At 41.4% G+C, this 23,012-nt stretch overlaps 1 protein-coding gene and 2 long non-coding RNA genes across 3 annotated transcripts; all 3 read right to left on the bottom strand.

Moving 5' to 3' along the window:
* Nucleotides 1–11,969: 11,969 nt before the first annotated feature.
* LOC141046778 (uncharacterized) lies at nucleotides 11,970–13,304 on the bottom strand. The gene is made up of 3 exons (XR_012219658.1): nucleotides 13,222–13,304; nucleotides 12,994–13,074; nucleotides 11,970–12,764 (listed from the first exon to the last, which is right to left on the bottom strand). It is a non-coding gene; the product is annotated as an uncharacterized lncRNA (long non-coding RNA).
* Nucleotides 13,305–14,279: 975 nt separating this feature from the next.
* Nucleotides 14,280–15,147, bottom strand: LOC141046777 (uncharacterized). The gene is made up of 3 exons (XR_012219657.1): nucleotides 15,063–15,147; nucleotides 14,830–14,910; nucleotides 14,280–14,365 (listed from the first exon to the last, which is right to left on the bottom strand). It is a non-coding gene; the product is annotated as an uncharacterized lncRNA (long non-coding RNA).
* A 2,011-nt stretch (nucleotides 15,148–17,158) lies between these two features.
* On the bottom strand, nucleotides 17,159–22,434 carry LOC141046743 (microtubule-associated serine/threonine-protein kinase 3-like). The gene is made up of 12 exons (XM_073541386.1): nucleotides 22,166–22,434; nucleotides 21,623–21,716; nucleotides 21,130–21,197; nucleotides 20,694–20,779; nucleotides 19,703–19,911; nucleotides 18,787–18,925; nucleotides 18,555–18,687; nucleotides 18,242–18,407; nucleotides 17,972–18,073; nucleotides 17,612–17,734; nucleotides 17,351–17,463; nucleotides 17,159–17,254 (listed from the first exon to the last, which is right to left on the bottom strand). The coding sequence occupies exons 4-12, from the start codon at nucleotides 20,753–20,755 to the stop codon at nucleotides 17,159–17,161; spliced, it is 1,143 nt and encodes a 380-aa protein (XP_073397487.1). The 5' UTR covers nucleotides 20,756–20,779; nucleotides 21,130–21,197; nucleotides 21,623–21,716; nucleotides 22,166–22,434.
* Nucleotides 22,435–23,012: the final 578 nt, after the last annotated feature.

Below are 23,012 nucleotides of genomic sequence, written 5' to 3'. Positions count from 1 at the left end.
GTCTTCTGAAAATACCTGAGTGCTGATTTAGTTTTTGAAGCCTAGCTGCTTCAGGGTCTTTTTCATATCAGCTTGTTGGCTTATGTCTTTGATAGGGTTTTTGCAGATTGCAGACAGCAGCCTTCCTGTCCTTTCCTATCTAGGTAGTTTTGGGCCCCAGCTTTTCTCAGTCTATCTTTCTGTCTGTGTTAGTGTTTTCATCTTGCTTCACCGTCATTATATGTTGGGGGCTGCCTATTGCTTTGGGGTCTGCTCTGGGGCAGTTTAGATTTCCCCTTTCTTTCTTTAGGCCTATTTAATTCTCCGGCTGTGATCGAGGGGTCTAGGGCATCGTAGGAACCCCCCACGGCTACTGCTAGTTGTGTTGATAGGTTCAGGGGTCTGCAATCTGATAGTTGCCAACTTCTCTGGTTTTCTGGACTTAGCTTGTATTTCTGTTTTTGCCTCCTACGGTGACTCAATCATAACACACACGGCTCCGCTCCGTACACCTCGTACACACACGGCTCCGCTCCGTACATTTCGTACACACACAGCTCTGCTACATCTACCCTGTAAACCCCTCCTGACCCCACACATACTTACCTCATCCAGCACCATGACAACAGCACAGCAGAGTCTTGCAGACACCAAGAGGCAAGGCTGAGCGCACAGGACCTGTGATGAGGTCACAGGAGGGGCTGGAGTCAGGGGTCACATGATCTGGGGTCTGGACAAAGGCACCTGATCATGTGACCCCTGACTCCTCCCCTCCTGTGACCTCATTACAGGTCCTGTGAACAGAGGAGAGCAGGCAAGCGACGCTGTGAGTGGCTGCGGGGGGGGAGGTCTCATGCTACAGCGAGGATGGGGTGTGGGGGGGGTGTGGCGGCTTATCTCCCTGCAGTGCGGGAGGGTTGGAAACTATAACCGCCGTGCCCGCAGAGGGCCAGCGGCGGGAGCAACAGCCAGGCCAGTGGCCGCATCAGCTGGCAAGCGGCCAGATGATCGGGTGCTGCCGCCCGCGGCCCACATGACAGCGGCCCAGCGGGAAAATGCCCGGTTGGTTATATTACCAATCCGGGCCTAGCTGACATCCTTGTGTTTGGACACTTTTTTCTATTTATCTAAATCAAAATGTCCACTATTGTACTCAGTTTTGCAGGATAGATATAAAAATCTACTTTGCGTGTGGGGGGGGCATCATTTTGCTGTTCGCCTCAGGCAGCAGAGAGGCTAGGTTCACCCCTGCCAATTGCTGTCCATGCACATCGGCAGCAAATAAAATGTTCTTACCACCGACAATTGGTTTAAGTCCAGAATCACACATGCGAGAAACTCGGACGAGTCTCGCATGTTAATACCCAGCACTGCCGCCTGTACTCGGGTGCGGAGCGTACGGCTTCATAGAAGTACATGCAGCCAAACGCTGCGCTCCTGAGTGCCGGCGGCAGTGCTGGGTATTAACATGCGAGACTTGTCCGAGTTTCTTGCATGTGTGATCCCGACCTAATATGAAAACTCCCACATTATGTGTCTGACAGGTTTACTGCCAAGAGGGTTTCTGGGGATACAAATCAGCAAGAATTTCTTTAATGGGAAAAATTGGTATGCATTAATTTTTTTTTGTATTTCTAAATACTCCATTTATTATCAACATTATGAAGGTATCTTTGTTTTTTGTTTTTTTTGTGACGTTCCCTTTTTCATATTTTACTTTATGCAAAGAAATTTTGGTTTGAATTCTTGCTGCAAGATGGTTTGTATTCTTGTGTTACCTGGCATTAAAATTCTGGTAGTGTCTATTATAAAAATGAATCCCTATCGTATAGCTATCAATGTAGTGTTGGGAGTAAGCAATGACACAGGAGATAGGGGTTGTGACAAGAGTTGAGCGAATTTTACAAAATTTGGTTTGGATTACGATCGCCGGTGAATATTGTGTTTGCAGTATTCGCCAAACATCAATGGGTCTAGAGTTGAGCGAATATGTTCGGGACTGATCGTCAAACATAAATTCTGCACCAATAGGGTACAAAAAAAGGCATGAATATGGCAAACTCGGATTTGGCGATGGTTTCCGAACATATTCTCTCAACTCTAGTTGTTACGCTACACGAGATGGAAAAAGCTGACCATACACATTGGGTAGCCGTGTGCTGAATGTTTGGCCAAAGGCTATCACTCCCGACTCAACATATTTGTGAGTGCTGGGGATTTTGAGATTATCTCCCCTGAGAACAAAAGTATCAGGCACTGCCACTCCACCTGCCCGGTCCTTCTCTCTCCTATCGGGGAGAGCCGGGAGGTGCCCATACACATCAGATGGCCGAGTGATCCTCCCAAAATCTGTGGCTTCGGCCGGCTTTCAACTAACATGTATTGGGGCTGTTATTGTGACTGTCCCAAAAAAGGTAATGGTAAACTGTACCTCCCTTCTAATAGGATGGGGTCCCTTTACCTCTATGTAGCCCACCTGTAATTGGCAAGTAACAGTTCGGTGCTCACATTCTGCTACATGTGTAAGCTATTAAAATGAGCCTTTATTAGATTTTAATAACTTCATTGTTTGCTATTTTGAAGTCTTTTGGGTCCTGATTTATTAAGCTGTTTTCAGCAGAATTCTGGTGAAGTTGCGTAAAAATATTGCAACATTTGGCATTTAGTTTACAGTCATGGCCAAAAGTTTAGAGAATGACACAAATATTAATTTTTACAAAGTCTACTGCTTCATTTTTTCTAATGGCAATTTGCATATACTCCAGAATGTTATAAAGAGTGATCAGCTTAACAGCAATTACTTGCAAAGTCAATATTTGCCTAGAGAATTAACTTTATCCCCCAAAACACATTTCAACATCATTGCAGCCCTGCCTTAAAAGCACCAGCTAACATTGTTTCAGTGATTGCTCCATTAACACAGGTGTGGGTGTTGATGGGGACAGGGTGGAGATCAATCTATCATGATTAAGTAAGAATGACACCACTGGACACTTTAAAAGGAGGCTGGTGTTTGGCATCATTGTTTCTCTTCTGTTAACCATGGTTATCTCTAAAGAAACACGTGCAGTCATCATTGCACTGCACAAAAATGGCCTAACAGGGAAGAGTATCGCACCTAGAAAGATTGCACCTCAGTCAACAATCTATCGCATCATCAAGAACTTCATGCCAACTGTCAAGCATCCTGAAACCATTCATGTGTGGGGTTGCTTCTCAGCCAAGGGAATGGGCTCTCTCTCAGTCTTGCCTAAAAACACAGCCATGAATAAAGAATGGTACCAGAATGTCCTCCAAGAGCAACTTCTCCCAACCGTCCAAGAGCAGTTTGGCAATCAACAATGCCTTTTTCAACATGATGGAGCACCTTGCCATAAAGCAAAGGTGATAACTAAATGGCTCAGGGAACAAAACATAGAGATTTTGGGACCATGGCCTGGAAACTCCCCAGATCTTAATCCCATTGAGAACTTGTGGTCAATCATCAAGAGACAGGTGGACAAACAAAAACCTTCAAATTCAGACAAAATAAAAGCATTGGTTTTGCAAGAATGGACTGCTATCAGTCAGGATTTGATCCAGAAGTTGATTGAGAGCATGCCAGGGAGAATTGCTGAGGTCCTGAAGAAGAAGGGTCAACACTGCAAATATTGACTTGCTGCATTAACTCATTCTGTCAATATAACCTTTTGTTACTCATAATATGATTGCAATTATATTTCTGTATGTGATAAAAACATCTGACAAACACACATAAAAACCAGAGGGCAGCAGATCAAGTGAAAATATAATATTTGTGTCGTTCTCTAAACTTTTGGCCATGACTGTACATGCCAGCAATGCCAATATGGACAGGGCATGGCTGCACCCAACTCCATAAAGAGTCTGACTGGGGTACATTGACAGCACCAGAATTGGGCGCATTGTACTCCAGCAATCCTCTTCTTAAACTGGCCTGCACAGCACAGTCTTAACCACTTTACCCCCAAGGGTGGTTTGTACGTTCATGACCGGGCAAATTTTTACAGTTCTGACCACTGTTCCTTTATGAGGTCATAATTCTGGAACGCTTCCATGGATCCCGGTGATTCTGACATTGTTTTCTCGTGACATATTGTACTTCATGTTAATGGTAAAATTTAATTCATATAACTTGCGTTTATTTGTGAAAAAAAATGGAAATTTGGCAAAAATGTAGAAAATTTCGCAATGCTCCAACTTTGAATTTTTATGCCCTTAAATCACAGAGATATGGCACACAAAAAAACTTCATAAATAACATTTCCCATATGTTTACTTTACATCAGCACAATTTTGGAACAAAAATTTTTTTTTGTTAGCAAGTTATAAGGGTTAAAATTTGACCAGCGATTTCTCATTTTTGCAACACCATTTTATTTTTACGGACCACATCACATTTGAAGTCACTTTGAGGGGTCTATATGATAGAAAATACCCAAAAGTGATACCATTCTAAAAACTTCACCCCTCAAGGTGCTCAAAACCACATTCAAGAAGTTTATTAACCCTTCAGGTGCTTCACAGGATTTTTTTGAATGTTTAAAAAAAAATGAACATTTAACTTTTTTTCACAAAATAATTACTTCAGGTCCAATTTTCTTTTATTTTACCAAGGGTAACAGGAGAAATTGGACTGCAAAAATTGTGCAATTTGTCCTGAGTATGCTGATACCTGGTATGTGGGGGGAACCACTGTTTCAGCGCATGGCTGAGCTCAGAAGGGAAGGAGCGCCATTTGACTTTTTGAATGCAAAATTGGCTGGAATTCAGATCGGACGCCATGTCACGTTTGGAGAGCACCTGATGTACCTAAACAGTGGAAACCCCCCACAAATGACACCATTTTGGAAACTAGACCCCCCCCAAGGAACTTATCTAGATGCGTGGTGAGGACTTTGAACCTCCCAGGGCTTCACAGAAGTTTATAACGTACAGCCGTAAAATTAAAAAATCATATTTTTTCCACAAAAATGATCTTATCACCCACAATATTTATTTTCCCAAGGGTAACAGGACCCCAAAAGTTATTGTGCAATTTGATGCAATCTGAGTACGCTGATACCCCACAGGTGGGGGTAAACCACTATTTGGGCGCATAGCAGAGCTCGGAAGGGAAGCAGCGCCATTTGACTTTTTTGGCTGGAATTGGGATCGGCCGCCATGCCGTGTTTGGAAAGCCCCTGAAGTGCCTAAACAGTGGAAATCCCCCACAAATGACACCATTTTGGAAACTACCCCCCCAAGGAACTTATCTAGATGTATGGTGAGAACTTTGAACCCCCAAGGGCTTCACAGAAGCTTATAACGCCCGGGCGTGAAAAGAACAAAATCATATTTTTTCCACAAACATGATCTTTAAGTCCCCGTTTTTTTTATTTTGCCAAGGGTAACAGGAGGAACTGGACCCCAAAAGTTGTTGTCCAATTTGTCTTGAGTACGCTGATACCCCATATGTGGGAGAAAACTACTGTATGGGCACACGTCAGGGCTTGGAAGGGAAGTAGTGACGTTTTGGAATGCAGACTGATGGAATGGTCAGCGGGTGTCATGTTGCGTTTGGAGAGCCTCTGATGTGCCTAGACTGTAGAAACTCCCCACAAGTGACCCCATTTTGGAAACTAGATCCCCAAGGAACTTATCTAGATGTGTGGTGAGAACTTTGAACCCCAAGTGCTTCACAGAAGTTTATAACGCCCGGGCGTGAAAATAAAAAAAATCATTTTTTTTCCACAAGAAAGATATTTTTGCCCCCAATTTTTTATTTTCCTAAGGGTAACAGGAGAAATTGGACCCCAAAAGTTGTTTTGCAATTTGTCCTGAGTAGGCTGATACCCCATATGTGCGGGTAAAACGCTGTTTGGGCGCATGGCAGAGCTTGGAAGGGAAGGAGCACCATTTGACTTTTTCAACGCAGAATTGGCTGGAATTGAGATCAGACATCATGTTGCGTTTGGAGAGCACCTGATGTGCCTAAACAGTGGAAATCCCCCAATTCTAACTCCAACCCTAACCCCAACACACCCCTAACCCTAGCCCTAACCCTAACCCTAATCTCAGCCCTAACCCTAGCCCTAACCCGAGCCCTAACCCTAATGGGAAAATGGAAATAAATACATTTTTTTAATTTTATAATTTTTCCTTAACTAAGGGGGTGATAACAGGGGGTTTGATTTACCATTTATAGCGGGTTTTTATGTTTGGCAGCTGTCATACGCTAAAAGACGCTTTTTATTGTAAAAATAGTTTTTGCATCACCACATTTTGAGAGCTATAATTTTTCCATATTTTGACCCACCGAGTCATGTGAGGTCTTATTTTTTGCGGGACAAGTTGACATCTTTATTGGTACCATTTTCGGGCACCTGACATTTTTTTTTATCGCTTTTTACTCCGATTTTTGGGACGCAGAATGAACAAAACCAGCATTTCATGAATTTCTTTTGGGGGGTCGTTTATACTGTTCTGCATGTGGTAAAATTGATAAAGCGATTTTATTCTTCGGGTCAGTACAATTACAGCGATACCTCATTTATGTCTTTTTTTATGTTTTGGCGCTTTTATGCAATGAAAACTTTTATATAAAAAATAATTATTTTTGCATTGCTTTATTCTGCGAGCTATAACTTTTTTATTTTTTCGCTGATGACGCTGTTTGGTGGCTCGTTTTTTGCGGAACAAGATGATGTTTTCAGCGGTACCATGGTTATGTATATCCGTCTTTTTGATCGCGCGTTATTGCACTTTTTGTTTGGCGGTATGATAATAAAGCATTGTTTTTTGCTTTGTTTTTTATTTTTTAAATGGTTCGCTAAAGGGATTAACTAATGGGACAATGTTATAGGGCGGGTCGTTACGGACGCGGCGATACTAAATATGTGTACTTTTATTTTTTTATTTCCAAAAAATGAATTTATTAGGGAATATATATATTTTTTTATTTATTTAGCAATTTTTTAATACATGATTTTTACACTTTTTTTTTTACTTTATTACATTGTCCCAGGGGGGACATCACTGTCATGTGTCAGATCGCTGATCTGACACATCACACAGTGCTGTGTCAGATCAGCGATGTGACAGACACTGCACAAGGCTTCCTCATGCCTGCACTCTGCAGGCAATGAGGAAGCCTCCTCCCTGCAGGCCTCCGAAGGCCCCTGCCGCCATATTGGATCTGGGGACCTGCAGGGAAGGAGGCCCCCAGCGCAGGGCAACACATCGCGCTGCACTGGGGGTCTCAGGGAAGCACGGAGGGAGCCCCCTTCCTGCCGATGCTTCCCTGATCCTCCGATACACTGCTATCATGTTTGATCGCAGTGTGCCAGGGGTTAATGTGCCGGGGGCGGTCCGTGACCACCCCTGACACATAGTGCCGGGTGTCAGCTGTGATAATCAGCTGACACCCGGCCGCGAACAGCGTACTATCCTGTCTCCGGTCATAGGGGCCCGAGTCCTGTGGACGGGATAGTACGTCAGATGTCAGGAAGGGGTTAATTAATGAAGTTATGGGACCCCTGGTTCTGCTAGCCTCAGTTTCTGTTTTCAGTTTGTTTCTGCAGCCTTCTTTGTGTTCTCTGTTAGGAGGTGACCCGTTTTTGTACCCAGCCCTTATATCCTTCAGGGACCCCCTTCCCTCTATCTATAGGTCTTCGCTTGAGATTAGCCTAGGATCGTCGGTGGGTCTATTCACAAGGAATGGGTCACCCACTCCATCGTAGGGCATCAGCCTAGCCGCAGTGCAGGGTCAATTTTCCCCCTCCTACCCTAGTCCTGTGCTGCAGAACCGTAACACCTCTCACACATCCAAACCAGATACTTTGCAATGACGAGGGGCAGTACCCCGGAACACAGTGTCTGCAAATTGAGATTCTGGCTTGGCTTTTATCCTAAGTCATGTAACAAGGCTCGTTAAAGGGTCAACATCGACTTTTAGGATTGCTACTTCCAATAGGTGGCGTTCTAGTCCTCTTCCTCTCTGAAGAGACAATTTGTATAATTAACTTACGATTTTAATTTTTTTTTTTTCTGCTGCCAGTCTATATTTGCTGCTGTGTAACTGTTTGGGTATGACACTTGCACACCGCAAATACTGCAGCCATAGGAGACTAGAGACGCACAGACCACAATCTCCTATATTGTGTCTTTCTCAGCTGTGGACTGTGCATTCCCCATGGGGTGTCCAGTTCACAGCTGAGTCAGGTGCCATTTTATTGTAGTCCAGAACTGTGCTCTTGGCTACAATTTACACCCCCATATCAACAGCTCACGCAGTTGTTGGTGACAGGAGGTCTGCACAGTAGTTGTGAGATGTGGTGAGCACAGATCAGGAGCCTGATGCTGTACTAATATCAGGCTATTGAGCAGCTCGGTAGCCTGGGATTAGTCGTACAATGTCAGGCTGCCAACCTGTACTCACTTCAGTATTCAAAGTTCATCATCACACTGCTGTGCTCTGAACACTGACTCATCTCTGCTCAGTCAGAGTAAAGCCTCATTCAGATGTCCCCACATTATACATTTGAGTGAGGCTTTACACTGAGCACAGCCATGTATCTAGTCCCATCATGTGTGACGGTCTGCTGAGCCATGTATCTCATGCGGCCACTGAATGAAACGGTGAGCAGCGCACCTTCAACTAATAGAATCGGTGCTAACGACCGACCTCTGTGTCACTTTCCACTTGTCAATACCACTTTGCCGCCACTAACAAAATGGCTCCTACGCTTCATCCTGCCTTATCCTTTGGCAAACATCTAGAAGGCGAGGAGCGACGTCTCACACATGAAGCAGATCCCACCAATGTGTACTGCAGTTGCACTATCTCACATTACACTAAATTTTTACGGCAAATATCAGCAGTTGCCCCCCACTCCCTCCAGTTTTTCAAGTTGAAAATATGAGCAAAAATTGCTATTTTATACCATTAAAAAATATACGTTTTTGCATTTTTTTTCCAATTGTTGAGAAAAAAAATGGACACATTCCCTTTAAATCTCCCAGATCCATTTATCATCTACTGTAGATTATAAAGGGAATGTTGCTGATGAAATGTAGCCATTAAAAAGAACTGTTATGCTCTTACTGGAACTAATTGCTCTTTGTTCTGGCTCTGACCGCCGTGAAGCCTAAATGCCTGTAGGTCCACTCTGATTGTCACTTGGGATCAGGAAAAAACTTTATTTTTCTTAATAAAGCCAATCAGTTCATGTTTTGTACTCCTTTAAGTCAATAAGGTAAAGCAAAGTTCTATGATCAACCTCCAACCCTTCCTTCTGATGTCTGCTCCTTCTGACATGAATATATTCTCAAGGTCCATACAAGAACATGGCATAACTATTATTGGCATAGTGTGTTTTTTTAACCTATGCGTTGTCTTAAGCGTTTTGGGTTGAAAAATAACCTGAATAAATGTTCGGCACTCCTCACTAAGGAATTTGGCAGGAGATAGCAGTAAATACATATACTACTACTACTTTTTGAAGCTATCTACAAGGATGCGGAGGGCACCATCAGATAAGACTAATTAGAGGGGATCCAACCACAGTATGTCCAAATTACATGTAAGTCACAAAAAAAGAACCAAGAAGACATACACCAAATGCAGGGATCACCATAGAAAAATTGTCAATTTTATTACATGGGATACACAAACCACCAAAAAAAAGATTAAAAACATTTAAAATAGACAGCGGTTATTAAACATAACCTATAATCATGGGAGCAATAACAAGCTCTATATAACAACACACAATTGTATACGTATAATGTGTGTAGCTAGTCCACATAATCAATATAATGTGTAAAATACACTAAGCCCTATGCAAAAAAAATTTCAGATGTATATTGTTGCTAAATGCATTAATTTAAGTACATCAAAAACCATGTCCTGAGTGCAAATGTTGAGAAGTACCGTATATACTCGAATATAAGCTGAGATTTTCAGCCCAAAAAATTGGGCTGAAAGTCCCCCTCTCGTCTTATATTCGAGTCATATACAAAGGGGGTCAGAGGGGGAGGGGGGCGGGGGGGTCAGGTCATACTTACCCGTCCTGACGCTGTGTCTTGAGCCCCCAGCTTCTCCCCGTGCTCTCTCTTCCTGCCTTCAGCGGTCACGTGGTGCCACTCATTAAAACTCATGAATATGCGCATATTCATGAGTTTTAATGAGCAGTACCACATGACCGCTGAAGGCAGGAAGAGAGAGCGCAGGGAGAAGCTGGGGGCTCAAGACACAGCATCAGGATGGGTAAGTATAGCGATACTCACCTGTCCTGCGTCCATGGCTGCTTGCTGCTGTCTGTCATCGGTCAGTGACTTCAGAAAGCAGAGGGCGCAGTGACGTGGTTAGTGCGCGCCGCGCCCCCTGCAGTCTGAACGTCACTGACTGATGACGTGGCAGATAGCGGTGAGCAGCCATGGACGCAGGACACGTGAGTATCTCAGGTGCCAGCAGTGACACCGGCACCTGACACCCAGCGACGGAGAGGTGAGTATGTCTTTTTTTTTATTTTTACATGCAGCAGCAGCACATGGGGGAATAATCTATGGAGCTTCTTATGGGGGCAGCATATGGGGGAATAATCTGGAGCTTCTTCTGGGGTCAGCATATGGGGGAACAATCTATGGAGCTTCTTATGGGGGCAGCATATGGGGGAATAATCTGGAGCTTCTTCTGGGGTCAGCATATGGGGGAACAATCTATGGAGCTTCTTATGGGGACACCATATGGGGGAATAATCTATGGAGCATTTCCCACCCTAGGCTTATACTCGAGTCAATAAGTTCTCCCAGTTTTTTGTGGCAAAATTAGGGGGGTCGGCTTATACTCGGGTCGGCTTATACTCGAGTATATACGGTATATATGGAGGGAGGTTTACTGTTTTGGCTCTCTTTAACCCTTCAGTTCTTTTTCATCTACTGAATACGGGTTACGATAATGGCCCATATAACAGTTTATTATACTGGACTAATATTTGATGCCACGATACCTTACCTTGATGTGCTTTATTGTGATCTTATTGTGTACTTCTTACATCTCCTCTCCCTCCATATATACTTCTCAACAGGCTATCTGACTATGGAGCCAGCCTGGTATGTATCTCGACCCATGCGCCAGACCACAGACTATTTAAAAGTTATTCTTTACGATCTCCATTTGGACTACATACAAGCAGTGAGCTGGATCCATTTTTTTTCTTCCTTCTTGATGGCTATAACTTAATTACTTAATCTAAGCTCACATTGTGTCTTTGTCTATAGTCGGGGGCTTGCAGCTGAAGCCCTAGAAAAACGTTTTCCGATGTTTGTGTTAATGAAGCCATTGATGATAATGATGTAGATGGAGTCACTGTGTGCTCTGTAGGACATAATTTTTGGCCTTGTATGCCTTTTTGAGGCAGACACCAAGATGGCATCTTGGTGACTGCCTCAAATAGGCATATAATGATGCCAACATAGAACAATGACTCTGCCTGCATCATTACAGCCAATGTTCCTGTTGGTGCGAACATCTGAATCCCATTCACCGAGGCTTCAGACACAAATACCGACAGAGCCACTGATCATAGTCCAACGTGAATATAGTCCAAGTAGGACTGTCCTAGGATGCCCAAGTCCTACTGGTTATGCATGTCTCTAGAAGCTTTTATAAGGGAATAATTGTTACGGCTAGATGATGACCAGGTCACATCATCTCCCACTTTGGCAAGTATGTAGTGAGTAAAGGGAACCTGTCACCTCGTTTTTCATCTATAAGCTGCGGCCACTGCCTTTCTACAGCTTTCTAGAATGCTGTAGATAAGCCCCGAAAGGCAGTGGCCGCAGCTTATAGCTGAAAAACAAGGTGACAGGTTCCCTTTAACAATGTAAGCCTATTGAGCATCAGAACAAGGCTCCATAGGCTCCCATTATAGAAGAGACTTCTCGCTCACACCGAGAGTATAGAGTGAGCTAAAGAGCGATGACAGGCGATTCCAACAGCTAAATAGGAAAGGGTTATTTACAGTTAGAGCAGTCAGACTGTGGAATGCCGACCACAAGAACTAGTAATAGCAGACACTACAGCAGCTTTTAAAAAGGGCTGGATGATTTCCTCAATACACATAACATTGTGGGTTATATTTAATTTAGTGACAAAATGGACAATTGGTGGAGAAAGGTTAAACTTGATGGACCTAGGTCTTTTTTCAACCTATGTATGTAACTATGTAGCTATGACATCACACAAAAGTGGAGCCGGACAGCGCTTGATCCCAGAGAAGACGGCAGTAGGAAAGTATATTACCCCACACACAACAATACGTACACGTTTAGTGAAAAAACAAAACTTCATGAGGGTGCCTCAAACATGTATGACGTACAGTATTGGTATGCCATATATTTCAGAAATATTCTATTACAAAGAAACATTAATTCAGAATTTTTATTTTATTTTTTTAAATTAGGAATTCCCTATCAGTATGTCTTTGGTGTGTGGGAGGAAACCGGAGTACCCGGAGGAAACCCACGCAGACACGGGGAGAACATACAAACTCCATGCAGATGTTTTCCTTAGTGACATTTAAACCCAGGATCCCAGTGCTGCAAAGCAACAGTGCTACCCACTGAGCCACCGTGCTGCCCAAGTACAGCTTTGATGATGGACTTGCTGTACTAGATGTATATGGTGCCCTAATGACAGATTGGACAAATGCATCTTCTGATGCTGTGAGCGGCCCTGGATAATCCTCGCCGGCAGGATGATATAATCCGGCAGAAGATGGAACCTAGGAGAAGAGATATAAAACGAATGTAAGTAATGGAACTCCATATTAGAGGATACTGCTTTGGTGTCATTGTGGCAGGACGGTAGAGAAATCTTATCCGTGCAGAGGAACAGGATCATTGTCAGTCATCATACATGTGACAATCCCACCACTGACAGATAACATCTTCTCCATCTGAATTATTCTCACTGGCCAACATCAAACAATATAGACTTATTATCGCACTTACGTCTTCTAGGTTTTCGCTCTTCTACTATTTGGGCATTTTGCTCTTCTACCAGTATTATTGCAGAGTTACTTTTCTTCTCAACTAGAAATTCATATAAAAAGTTTAAAAAAAACAAGTCAGTGATCATTGTCAATCATCATACATGTGGCAATCGTATAATTGGGAGTTAACATCTCCTCCTCGTGAATAATTCTCAATCGCCAACATAGACCTTATTGTCACACTTACCTCTGCTAGGTTCTGTCTCTGCTACTATTTCTGGATCTTGATCGTCTCCCAGTTTTATTGCAGGTGTATTTTTCGTCTCAACTGGAAATTCATGTAAAAAGGTAAGAAAAACAAATCAATGAGCATTGTCAGTCATAGATGTGAAAATCCCACCATGGACATATAATATATCATCCTCGTGAATTATTCTGTCGCCGACATCAGACAACATAGACCTTATTGTCACGCTTACCTCTGCTAGTTTCTGTCTCTACTACTATTTCTGGGTCTTGATCTTCTCCCAGTTTTAATACAGATGTATTTGTCTCAACTGGAAATCCATGTAAAAAAGTAAGAAAAACAAGTCAATGATCATTGTCAGTCATAGATGTGAAAATCCCACCATTGATTTATAGTGATGAGCGAGTGTGCTCGTTACTGGAGTTTTCCGAGCATGCTCGGGTGTTCTCCATGTATTTTGAGCGTACTCGTGAATTAAGTTTTAGTCCTTGCAGCTGCATGATTTGTGGCTGCTGGAATGCCTGAATACATGTGGGGATTTTTGCTAAAGAACGGGCAATCCCCACATTTATTCAGGCTGTCAGCCGCAAATCATGCAGCTGCAGGGACTGACTGTTTGATGTCGGCAACTGAGAATAATTCCCGAGGAGGATATATTATATGTAGTGATGAGCAAGTGTGCTCGTTACTTGAGTTTTCCAAGCATGCTCAGGTGTTCTCTGGGTGTTCTCCGAGTATTTTGGGCGTGTTCTGAAATTAAATTTTAGTCCCCGCAGCTGCATGGTTTGCAGCTGCTAGACAGCCTGAATACTTGCGAGGATGATTGCCCGTTTCTTCGGAAATCCTCACATGAATTCAGGCTGTCTAGCAGTCTCAAATCATGCAGCTGCGGGGACTAAAACTTGAATTCCGAGCACGCCCAAACTACTCAGAGAACACCCGAGCATGTTCGGAAAACTCCAGTAAAGAGCATACTCGCTTATCACTACATATAATATATCCTCCTCGTGAATTATTCTCAGTCGCCGACATCAGACAACATAGACCTTATTGTCACACTTACCTCTACTAGGTTCTGTCTCTGCTACTATTTCTGAGTCTTGATCTTCTCCCAGTTTTAATGCAGATGTATTTTTCGCATCAACTGGAAATTCATATAAAAAAGTAAGAAAAACAAGTCAATGATCATTGTCAGTCATAGATGTGAAAGTCCCACCATTGACATATAGTGATGAGGGACTGTGTTCGTTACTTGAGTTTTCCAAGCATGCTCGGGTGTTCTCCTAGCCTTTTGAGCGTGCTCGTGAATTAAGGTTTAGTCCCCACAGCTGCATGATTTGCAGCTGCTAGACAGCCTGAATACATGTGGGAAGGATTTCCTGTTTCTTCGGAAATCCTCACATGAATTCAGGCGGTCTAGCAGTCTCAAATCATGCAGCTGCGGGGACTAAAACTTGATTTCCGAGCACGCCCAAACTACTCAGAGAACACCCGAGCATGTTCGGAAAACTCGAGTAAAGAGCATACTCGCTTATCACTACATATAATATATCCTCCTCATGAATTATTCTCAGTCTCAGACAACATAGACCTTATTGTCACACTTACCTCTGCCAGATTCTGTCTCTGCTACAATTTCTGGGTCTTGCTCTTCTCCCAGTTTTAATGCAGATGTATTTTTCATCTCAACTGGAAATTCATATAAAAAAAAAAGAAAAACAAGTCAATGATTATTGTCAGTCATAGATGAGACAATCCACCACTGACATATAACATCTCCTCCTCATGAATTATTCTCAGTCGCTGACATCACATAACATAGACCTTATTGTCACACTTACCTCTGCTAGGTTCTGTCTCTGCTACTATTTCTGGGTTTTTCTCTTCTCCCAGGTTTAATGCAGATTTATTTTTGTTCTCAACTGGAAAATCATATAAAAAAGTAAGAAAAACATGTCAATGATAAACTCCTATAAGATTAGATTCATATCAAGTCATAAGATTAGAGTCATATCTTTATGGTTGCTGATGCCGGATTGCTATGAGCGCAACCCTGTGGTCGGCTTTCATAGCACACCTGTAATTCTGCTACATAGAGGTTATCTATGCATCTCCTCTATGTAGCAGAGGCGATAGGTTTATGGCAGTTTCTAGCCTCCTATGGAGGCTATTGACGCATGCCAAAATTAAAAAAAAAGTTTTTAAAAATATAAAAAAATTAAAAAAATAAGAGTTTAAATCACCCCTCTTTTGCGCCATCCAAAATTAAACAATAAAAAAAAAAAACTTACACATATTTGGTATTACCATGTTCAGAATCGCCCAATCTATCAATAAAAAAAAGGATTAACCCGATCGCTAAATGGCTGAGCGAGAAAACAAATCGAAACGCCAGAATTTTGTTTTTTTGGTCGCCGCGACATTGCATTAAAATGCAATAACTGGCGATCAAAAGGACGTATCTGCACAAAAGTGTTATCATTAAAAACGTCAGCTCGGGAAGCCTGAAATATTCACCTTCCCCGCTCCTTCCCCCCCTCCTTATATTTCCCTGTCTAGTATTGTATTGTTCGTCTTGTCATATTCCCTGTTTTCATTGTATTAGTGGATATTAAGATATGTATACTGATTTCTGGTTTACAGTTATTGCTAACAAGCTTGTGAGACATATCTATACATTCATGTACTTTTTCTATATCTGTTTAAAAATGTTAATAAAATACACAGTTAAAAAAAAAAAAAAACGTCAGCTCGGCGTGCAAAAAATAAGCCCTCAACTAACCAGAGATCAGGAAAAATGGAGACGCTACAGGTCTCAGAAAAGGGTGCAATTTTTTTTGCAAAGTTTGGAATTTTTCTTCACCACTTAGATAAAAAAGAACCTAGACATATTTGGTGTCTACGAACTTGTAATGACTTGGAGAATCAAAATCACAGGTCAGTTTTAGCATTTAGTGAACCTAGCAAAAAAGCCAATCAAAAATTAAGTGCGGGATTGCACTTTTTTGCAATTTTACTGCACTTGGATTTTTTTTCCGTTTTCTGTTACACGACTTCGTAAAGCCAATGGTATTGTTCAAAAGTACAACTCGTCCCACAAAAAATAAGCCCTCACACGGCCATATTGACCTTAAAATAAAAAAGTTATGGCTCTGGAAATAAGGGGAGTGAAAAACGAAAACGCAAAACCGAAAAAAGCTTTGGGGGTTAAGGGGTTAAAACATCTGTGGCACATTAAGGATATATAGGGTTAGTATGGGACCTGATTGAGCCATGGGCAGAGCATTTGTGATCAGTATCAGGCACCAGACTGTATGGCCCCTTATACCTTTAATGCGCAGCACAAAAGAGTGAGAATTTTATACATTAACATGTTGGATTGTTGTTTATTTTAAAGGCACAAAAAAGCAGTGATTTTCTGAGCCCTCATGTAACATTTACATTACACCTTTTGATCAGTGACGACAACAAGATGTCCTATAGACCTGCACATACCTGGCAATATGGGAGAGGGTGACTTGTTGTTTTCAGTAGTGAAACACTGATTATCACCATCATTTCTAGTAGGAGAAGATTCTTTCTGCCTGTTTGGTAGAAGAAAAATAAATAAATTACAAGTGAAAGCAATTAAAAATGAAAAGACTCGTTCTTTTATGGGCAATTAGGACACTTGGACAAAATGAAGGGTATACCTTGCACAGGACTGCCTTCTGTCAGCAAGAATGAAGAATAACTAGTAATAAAGGGCTTTAATGAAATGGAAATGAAAGGCTGGTCACAATGATCAGCTGTTATCTCCAGCGTTATGACAATCCAGACATTACAGTGATGATCAATCATGGGGGCGGTGGGTTCTGGATTTAGTATTGTGTCATATGCGTCTTGTATTTGGTATTCTGAAGATATGTCAGTACTATACCCCATAATAATAATCTACTCACACGTCTGAGTGTTTTGTACTGGTCTCTAGAGAACAATCTGGAGATGGCTCATTATCTTCATTGCTCATCATCCTGGTATTGGTTGCATATAGCTAAAATACACAGAGTAAAATTAAATATAAATATATATATAATATTTTCATACTATTTTAGTTATAGTTTTGTGTATTTACTGATCACATACTTACCTTAGAAAGTCTTTGAGAAGATGACACATAGTTTAGGCTTTCTGGCCAATCACTGACCTCCTCACTTGTGTCACACTCATCTGAATCCATATGTTGGGGTCTCTCAATGCCAGCTACAAAATACAAGTATTATCAGAGATTATTAATATAATCACAGACAGTCACCATGTTATTACTAATAATGATGGAAACATATTGTCACATAAAATAAAAGACAAGACAAACGGCAGCGTTAACCAGATGACGTCTCATTCTACTTACTGGGAAAGTAGTGGGTGTCCTCCTCTGACCTAAGAATTGGCCTAAACTTTGGCTCCTGATTTTCAAGATTCTCAAAATCTAACTCACTCAGGAATGGATGACTCTTGATTTCATTTGCTCCTCCTGGAAACGGAAGACAAGAAAAAAGTGATCCAGACAATGTTAGGAAGACTGTACATTTTATGGTAATCTAAACTGAAGACAGAGCAGAGCCAAAATATACTGTAAGTCATGGCATGAAGAATGGGAAATAGACAAGGAGGTAACGCAGAGACCTCAGTGCTGATCCTCATGGAAATGATCTATTTGTCAGGTCACAGAGGAGTTATAAGTCATTATTAATACTACTATATACATTACCTGTCCCGAGTCTATGCGTTGGATCTTTTCTGAGTAGCTGAGTAATGAAGTTTTGAGCATCAGGATGAACAGCACGATTTTTAAATTTCAAAGTGATGTCTTCTGTTATATAAAAAGTAAATATTGTAAATATTACAGAAAAGAAAGTCTCTACATTTACTATCATTTAAAAAAACTATCAAAAACAACAAGTAACTAAACCAAAGTATGAACCTAACAACGTAACCAAATTACTATGGCATCACACAGCATTCAGATTATTTTACTTACCCTTTTTAATTCTGCGCAAAATCTCTTTTTGGCAGCTTCCATTAAATGGCTTATAGCCGGTAAGAAATTCATATGTGATGATCCCTATTGACCACCAGTCAATAGGCCTTCCATAGCCCTTCTGTAAGATGACTTCTGGGGCCATATAATGCAAGGTGCCTCTCCTCTGGAAACCAACAGAACAATGAGAAGATGATCAATGAAAATTACTGTGACAAATAATATCAGTGGAAAAGTTTTCTATGTGATAAAATATGAGAGAAGCAGAAATAGATCAGATCTGTAAAGAATAAGTTTTTAATCTATAGCTAACCTCTTTATCACGGAACTCTCTAGCGATGTCTTTAGTTCGAGCCTTGTAAATGTCTGATGTTGGTCTGATGAGTCTGAGTTTTGAAAGCCCAAAATCTGTGACTTTGATATGTCCAGATGATGATATTATGAGGCTGTGAAAGAAAAGATATTGTCAGCCCTAAGTAATAACCCACAGACTGTATACCAAACTATAACTCTCTCTCCCTTTTTATACTGCAGCGTTCACTTACTTTAAAGGCTTCAGGTCTCGGTGAACCACACCAAAGCTGTGCAGATATTCCACAGCAAGAACCGTTTCTGCAACGTACAAGCGGGCCAAGGCGAGGGGTAAACGACCATAAACCTTTAAGAGACTGTCACAGTCTCCTCCTAGAGCAGAAAGTAAATATGACAGGTGAGGGTTTGTTACAATGTAAATTACACATGATGAGTGTGAATGAGAAATAAGCTGAGACATTGGGGCAGGGAGTCAATCATAGAGATACACTGTGTGATGTAGAGCGTATACTGCAGAGTAATCCTATACAAAAAGAGAGCTGAGATCTGCCCCCTGCTGGTAAACTCTTACATTGCACTGTCAATCTCTGACAGCGGCATTTACAGCAGGTGACCTGGAGGCGAGCTGCTCTAAGCACTCATCGTCCCCATTCCATGTCAGTGGTTTGCTATGGCTGCTGAGTGTCTGCGGAAGACTACTATCCTTGCCATTATGGTACTTCTGTGAAGCTCAGTGTGTAGCTTGGCTTCATAGGGGACCAAGATTTTCACCATATTCTGCAATGCCCATATTGCAGTACATAGTAATTACGATTATATAATCGCAAGTTCAGGTCCCTTATGGAGACCAAAATATAAAATAATAATAAAAATATTTGGGGAAAGAAAATAAATATAAAAATCACTTTTTCTCCATTCAAAATAAATAATAGAAAAACAAATAAACTCAGATGGAATTGCAGTGTTTTTGATCGCCCAACATCAGAAAAAAATGCAATAAGAAGCAATGAAAATTATTATCTGTCAAAAAGAGGCAACCTTCCTAAACTGTTCTTATGAGCATGTAGATTAATGACATATAAATACATTGATAGCTTTATATATTTAAGCAGATATGGGCTGGATATAGATACAATGGATATGTCTTACCTGCTTCAAAGTCCTTGACCATACACAGATGTCGTTCAGTTGGGAAGGAACAAAGCGTGGAGACAACAAAGGGACAATCAGCGAATATTGCGATGTCCCTTTCCAGATAGGCCAGTTCAAGATACTTTGGACGTTCCAGGTTACTCCGGTCTTGTTTCTTCATGGCGAATACCTTGTTTGTGTCTTTATGACGCACTAAGTCGATGGCCCTGTAGAGGAGAAAAATCCATAATTTATACAGAATTCTTACTAACAGTCTGTCTATATGTCAAATGATCTTCTGTCCTAATAGTTAATAGTGATGAGCGAGTATGCTCGTTACGCGAGATTTCTGAGCATACTCGGGTGATCTCCGAGTACTTTGGTCGTGCTTGGAAATTTAGTTTGTGTCACTGCAGCTGCATGATTTGTGGCTGCTAGACAGCCTGAATACATGTAAGGAGGGTTGTGTGTTTGTTAGGAAATCCCCACATGTATTCAGGCTGTCTAGCAGCCACACATCATGCAGCTGCGGTGACACAAACTAAATTTCCAAGCACATCCAATACTCGGAGAACACCCGAGCATGCTCGGAAATCTCGAGTAACGAGTATACTCGCTCATCACTAATAGTTAATACTAGATGTATGGCCGTCACTAGAAATCAATGTCTGGAAATACACAAAATAACTCAGCATAAGTGATCACTTATGGGAGGTTTTCATCCATATCACATGATAACGGAGCTGAATCGTGACAAATAGATGTGGACTAGATGACTAGATGTAGATTAGATCTAGTGCAAAGTGGTACCGATAACAACAGCTTGACACACAGAAAACAAGTCCTTACAAAGCTCTATGGGATGAGAAAATAAAAATGTTACAGATCTTGGAATACAGTAACATTTAGGCGTGGACTCATATACAGGAATTTCCCTAAGGCAGGACATATAGACAGAGGCATCATCATAAGGAGTTTGGGAAAAATGTAGATTATACATAACGCTCACCCAAAAGATCCACTGCCAGTCTCTTTGATCTGGGTATAGTCGCTCTTACTTGGTTTTCTCATAGGGGTTAATGATCTCAGCACGGCCTAGAAGAATAAAAAATGACAATAAGACATAAAAGTTGCAGGAAGATAAAAGCTGCAGATGCAGGAACTTCTCCACATTCTGTCCCCGCTGATTACCCTGCAGCAGATGTAGAGGACATGATACCAGCAGGACGCTCCCCAGACACTATTATAGGGATATCCTCCATACACATGTATCATTGTATGGAGGGGATGGTAAGGGACATCACACAGAGGAGACAGGAATAATAATAATAGGTCCAATCTACATTAAGAATAGAGTTAACCCACTGTACTCTGGGGTGTAACATGTGATGTCTAATTCATACCCCGTTATCTGATGATATACAGATGTTTTCTCTGATACTTACACTGGCAGATTCGGGGATCTCTGGTGTCTCAGATATTCCACCGTCAGCAGTTGCCGGCTCAGTTGTCTCTAATATAATGATAAAATAATGAGACATCATGTATTAGACGATATCAGAACTGAATATATAACACATCGATATAAGGACGGAAAGACAAGTAAATGGTATAATACTAGTTCTATGGATATTCTGCACATACTGGATATACTTATGGCACATCCATAGATAGATATACTCTGCCATAAATGTGTGATTGTTCGGGATCTGACAGTGACTTGGATGGGGACCCTGTGAGGTCCTCTGTGCATTTTGGGACTGAGAAGATCCCAGAAGAGAGAACCAGAGGGGTTTTCAGAATTGCATGAGCCCTCTCCATTACATTCTATAGGAGGTTCAGGAGCCGTCACCGGCCTCATACAGAGGAGTAAATTTATATATACTCTGCTGTCTCCATAATATTAATATTTGTAGGAATACGAGATAATCAGCTTACCTTCAATCAGATCACTTTTTAGCCCTGGCTCACTGGTATTGGGGTCAGCGATATTTCGGTGTTGCCCCTCTTTGGAGTCACTGTCCGGTGTTTCCTGATGGATATAATATGTGCAATTAATATAACAATTCACAAATACTAAATTACAGTACACAAAAGACAGGACGGACTAAACCTGGATTTACATAATGGCGGGGAATATACACGGCCACTCCGTCCAGTAAATCCACATTAATATATAAGGGACTTGTATATACAACAGTTCTCCAATAACATCTATTACCAGAACTGCAGCATTTACAAGAAGGAAGATTGTGAAGATAAAGCGAGACCGATGTGATATGAAAGGTCCGCACCACTGAGCACAGTACAGACTGTCACCACAGAGGATGGAGCAGAGACAGGCTGCCATAAAAGATCCTGTATCTGCCTGGAGCGGACAGGGGGCTTCTATAATGAGAAATATCACAATCTGCTATGACTAGTAATCTGGAGAAGATCAGACAAGAAAGACATGAGATGTAGAAGATGACGGATTCTTACCAAATGCTTCAGTGGGCGGGCAATAAACTCTAGTACATACAGGAACTTTTGGGCCAATTGTTTAAAAAAGGCCAAATCTCCATATTGGGATCTTTCTTCAGCCTATAAAAATGGAAATAAACAAAAAAGGAAAATCATGAGAGAAAGTAGAAAATATAGGATGCTATTTCTGTCACCATTTTACTCCTGCAATCTACAGCTACAATTAATACATATATGGATATTTCTTATAAGCTATAAATTATATTGCTCTTGGCCAAAACACATATTTCATGTAAATAAACTTGTATTTTAAAAATAGTATTCATTATTGTTTCATGTGCTGTGAATATTATTCATTATTGTTTCATGTGCTGTGAATATTATTCATTATTATTGTTATATGCTTTGCCCAGATTGTCTGTTACCTGATGTACTAATGTCCTGATGTTCTGCTGTAAATGCTCAAGATATTCTGAGCTTATACGACCTTGGTGGTATTTGGTCAGGCAGTCGCTCACTAGCTTCATAACCAACCGGTAAGTGAAGCTGAGGACGCCATCGGGTAGTGGTAGCACATTGTCAGGGGCATGCAATATATTGTAATCCGATTTCTTATATTTATAGTGCTTTGAAGAAAGCACTATCATGTAATCCGAACGCTGCTGACTTATTATAGTGGTTTCAAAAAACCACTATATTGTAATCCGAACGCTGCTAACTTATTCTTCTTATTATTATTCAGTTGATTTCAGCAATTAATGCGGCCCGAACCGCTACACACACAGACTCCGTTGAGGTGTCGTTTCAAAGCCAGCGTCCACGAGAGGTGTGCTAAGTATTTTTCGTGTCAATCGGATTTGTAGTT

The sequence above is a fragment of the Dendrobates tinctorius genome, unplaced genomic scaffold (assembly GCF_039654945.1).
Source record: "Dendrobates tinctorius isolate UK_male_01 unplaced genomic scaffold, ASM3965494v1 ptg000120l, whole genome shotgun sequence".
In the NCBI taxonomy this organism is placed as follows: Eukaryota; Metazoa; Chordata; class Amphibia; order Anura; family Dendrobatidae; genus Dendrobates; species Dendrobates tinctorius.
Note: the sequence above shows the minus strand (reverse complement) of the source record. Positions and strands in the feature narration are given on the sequence as shown.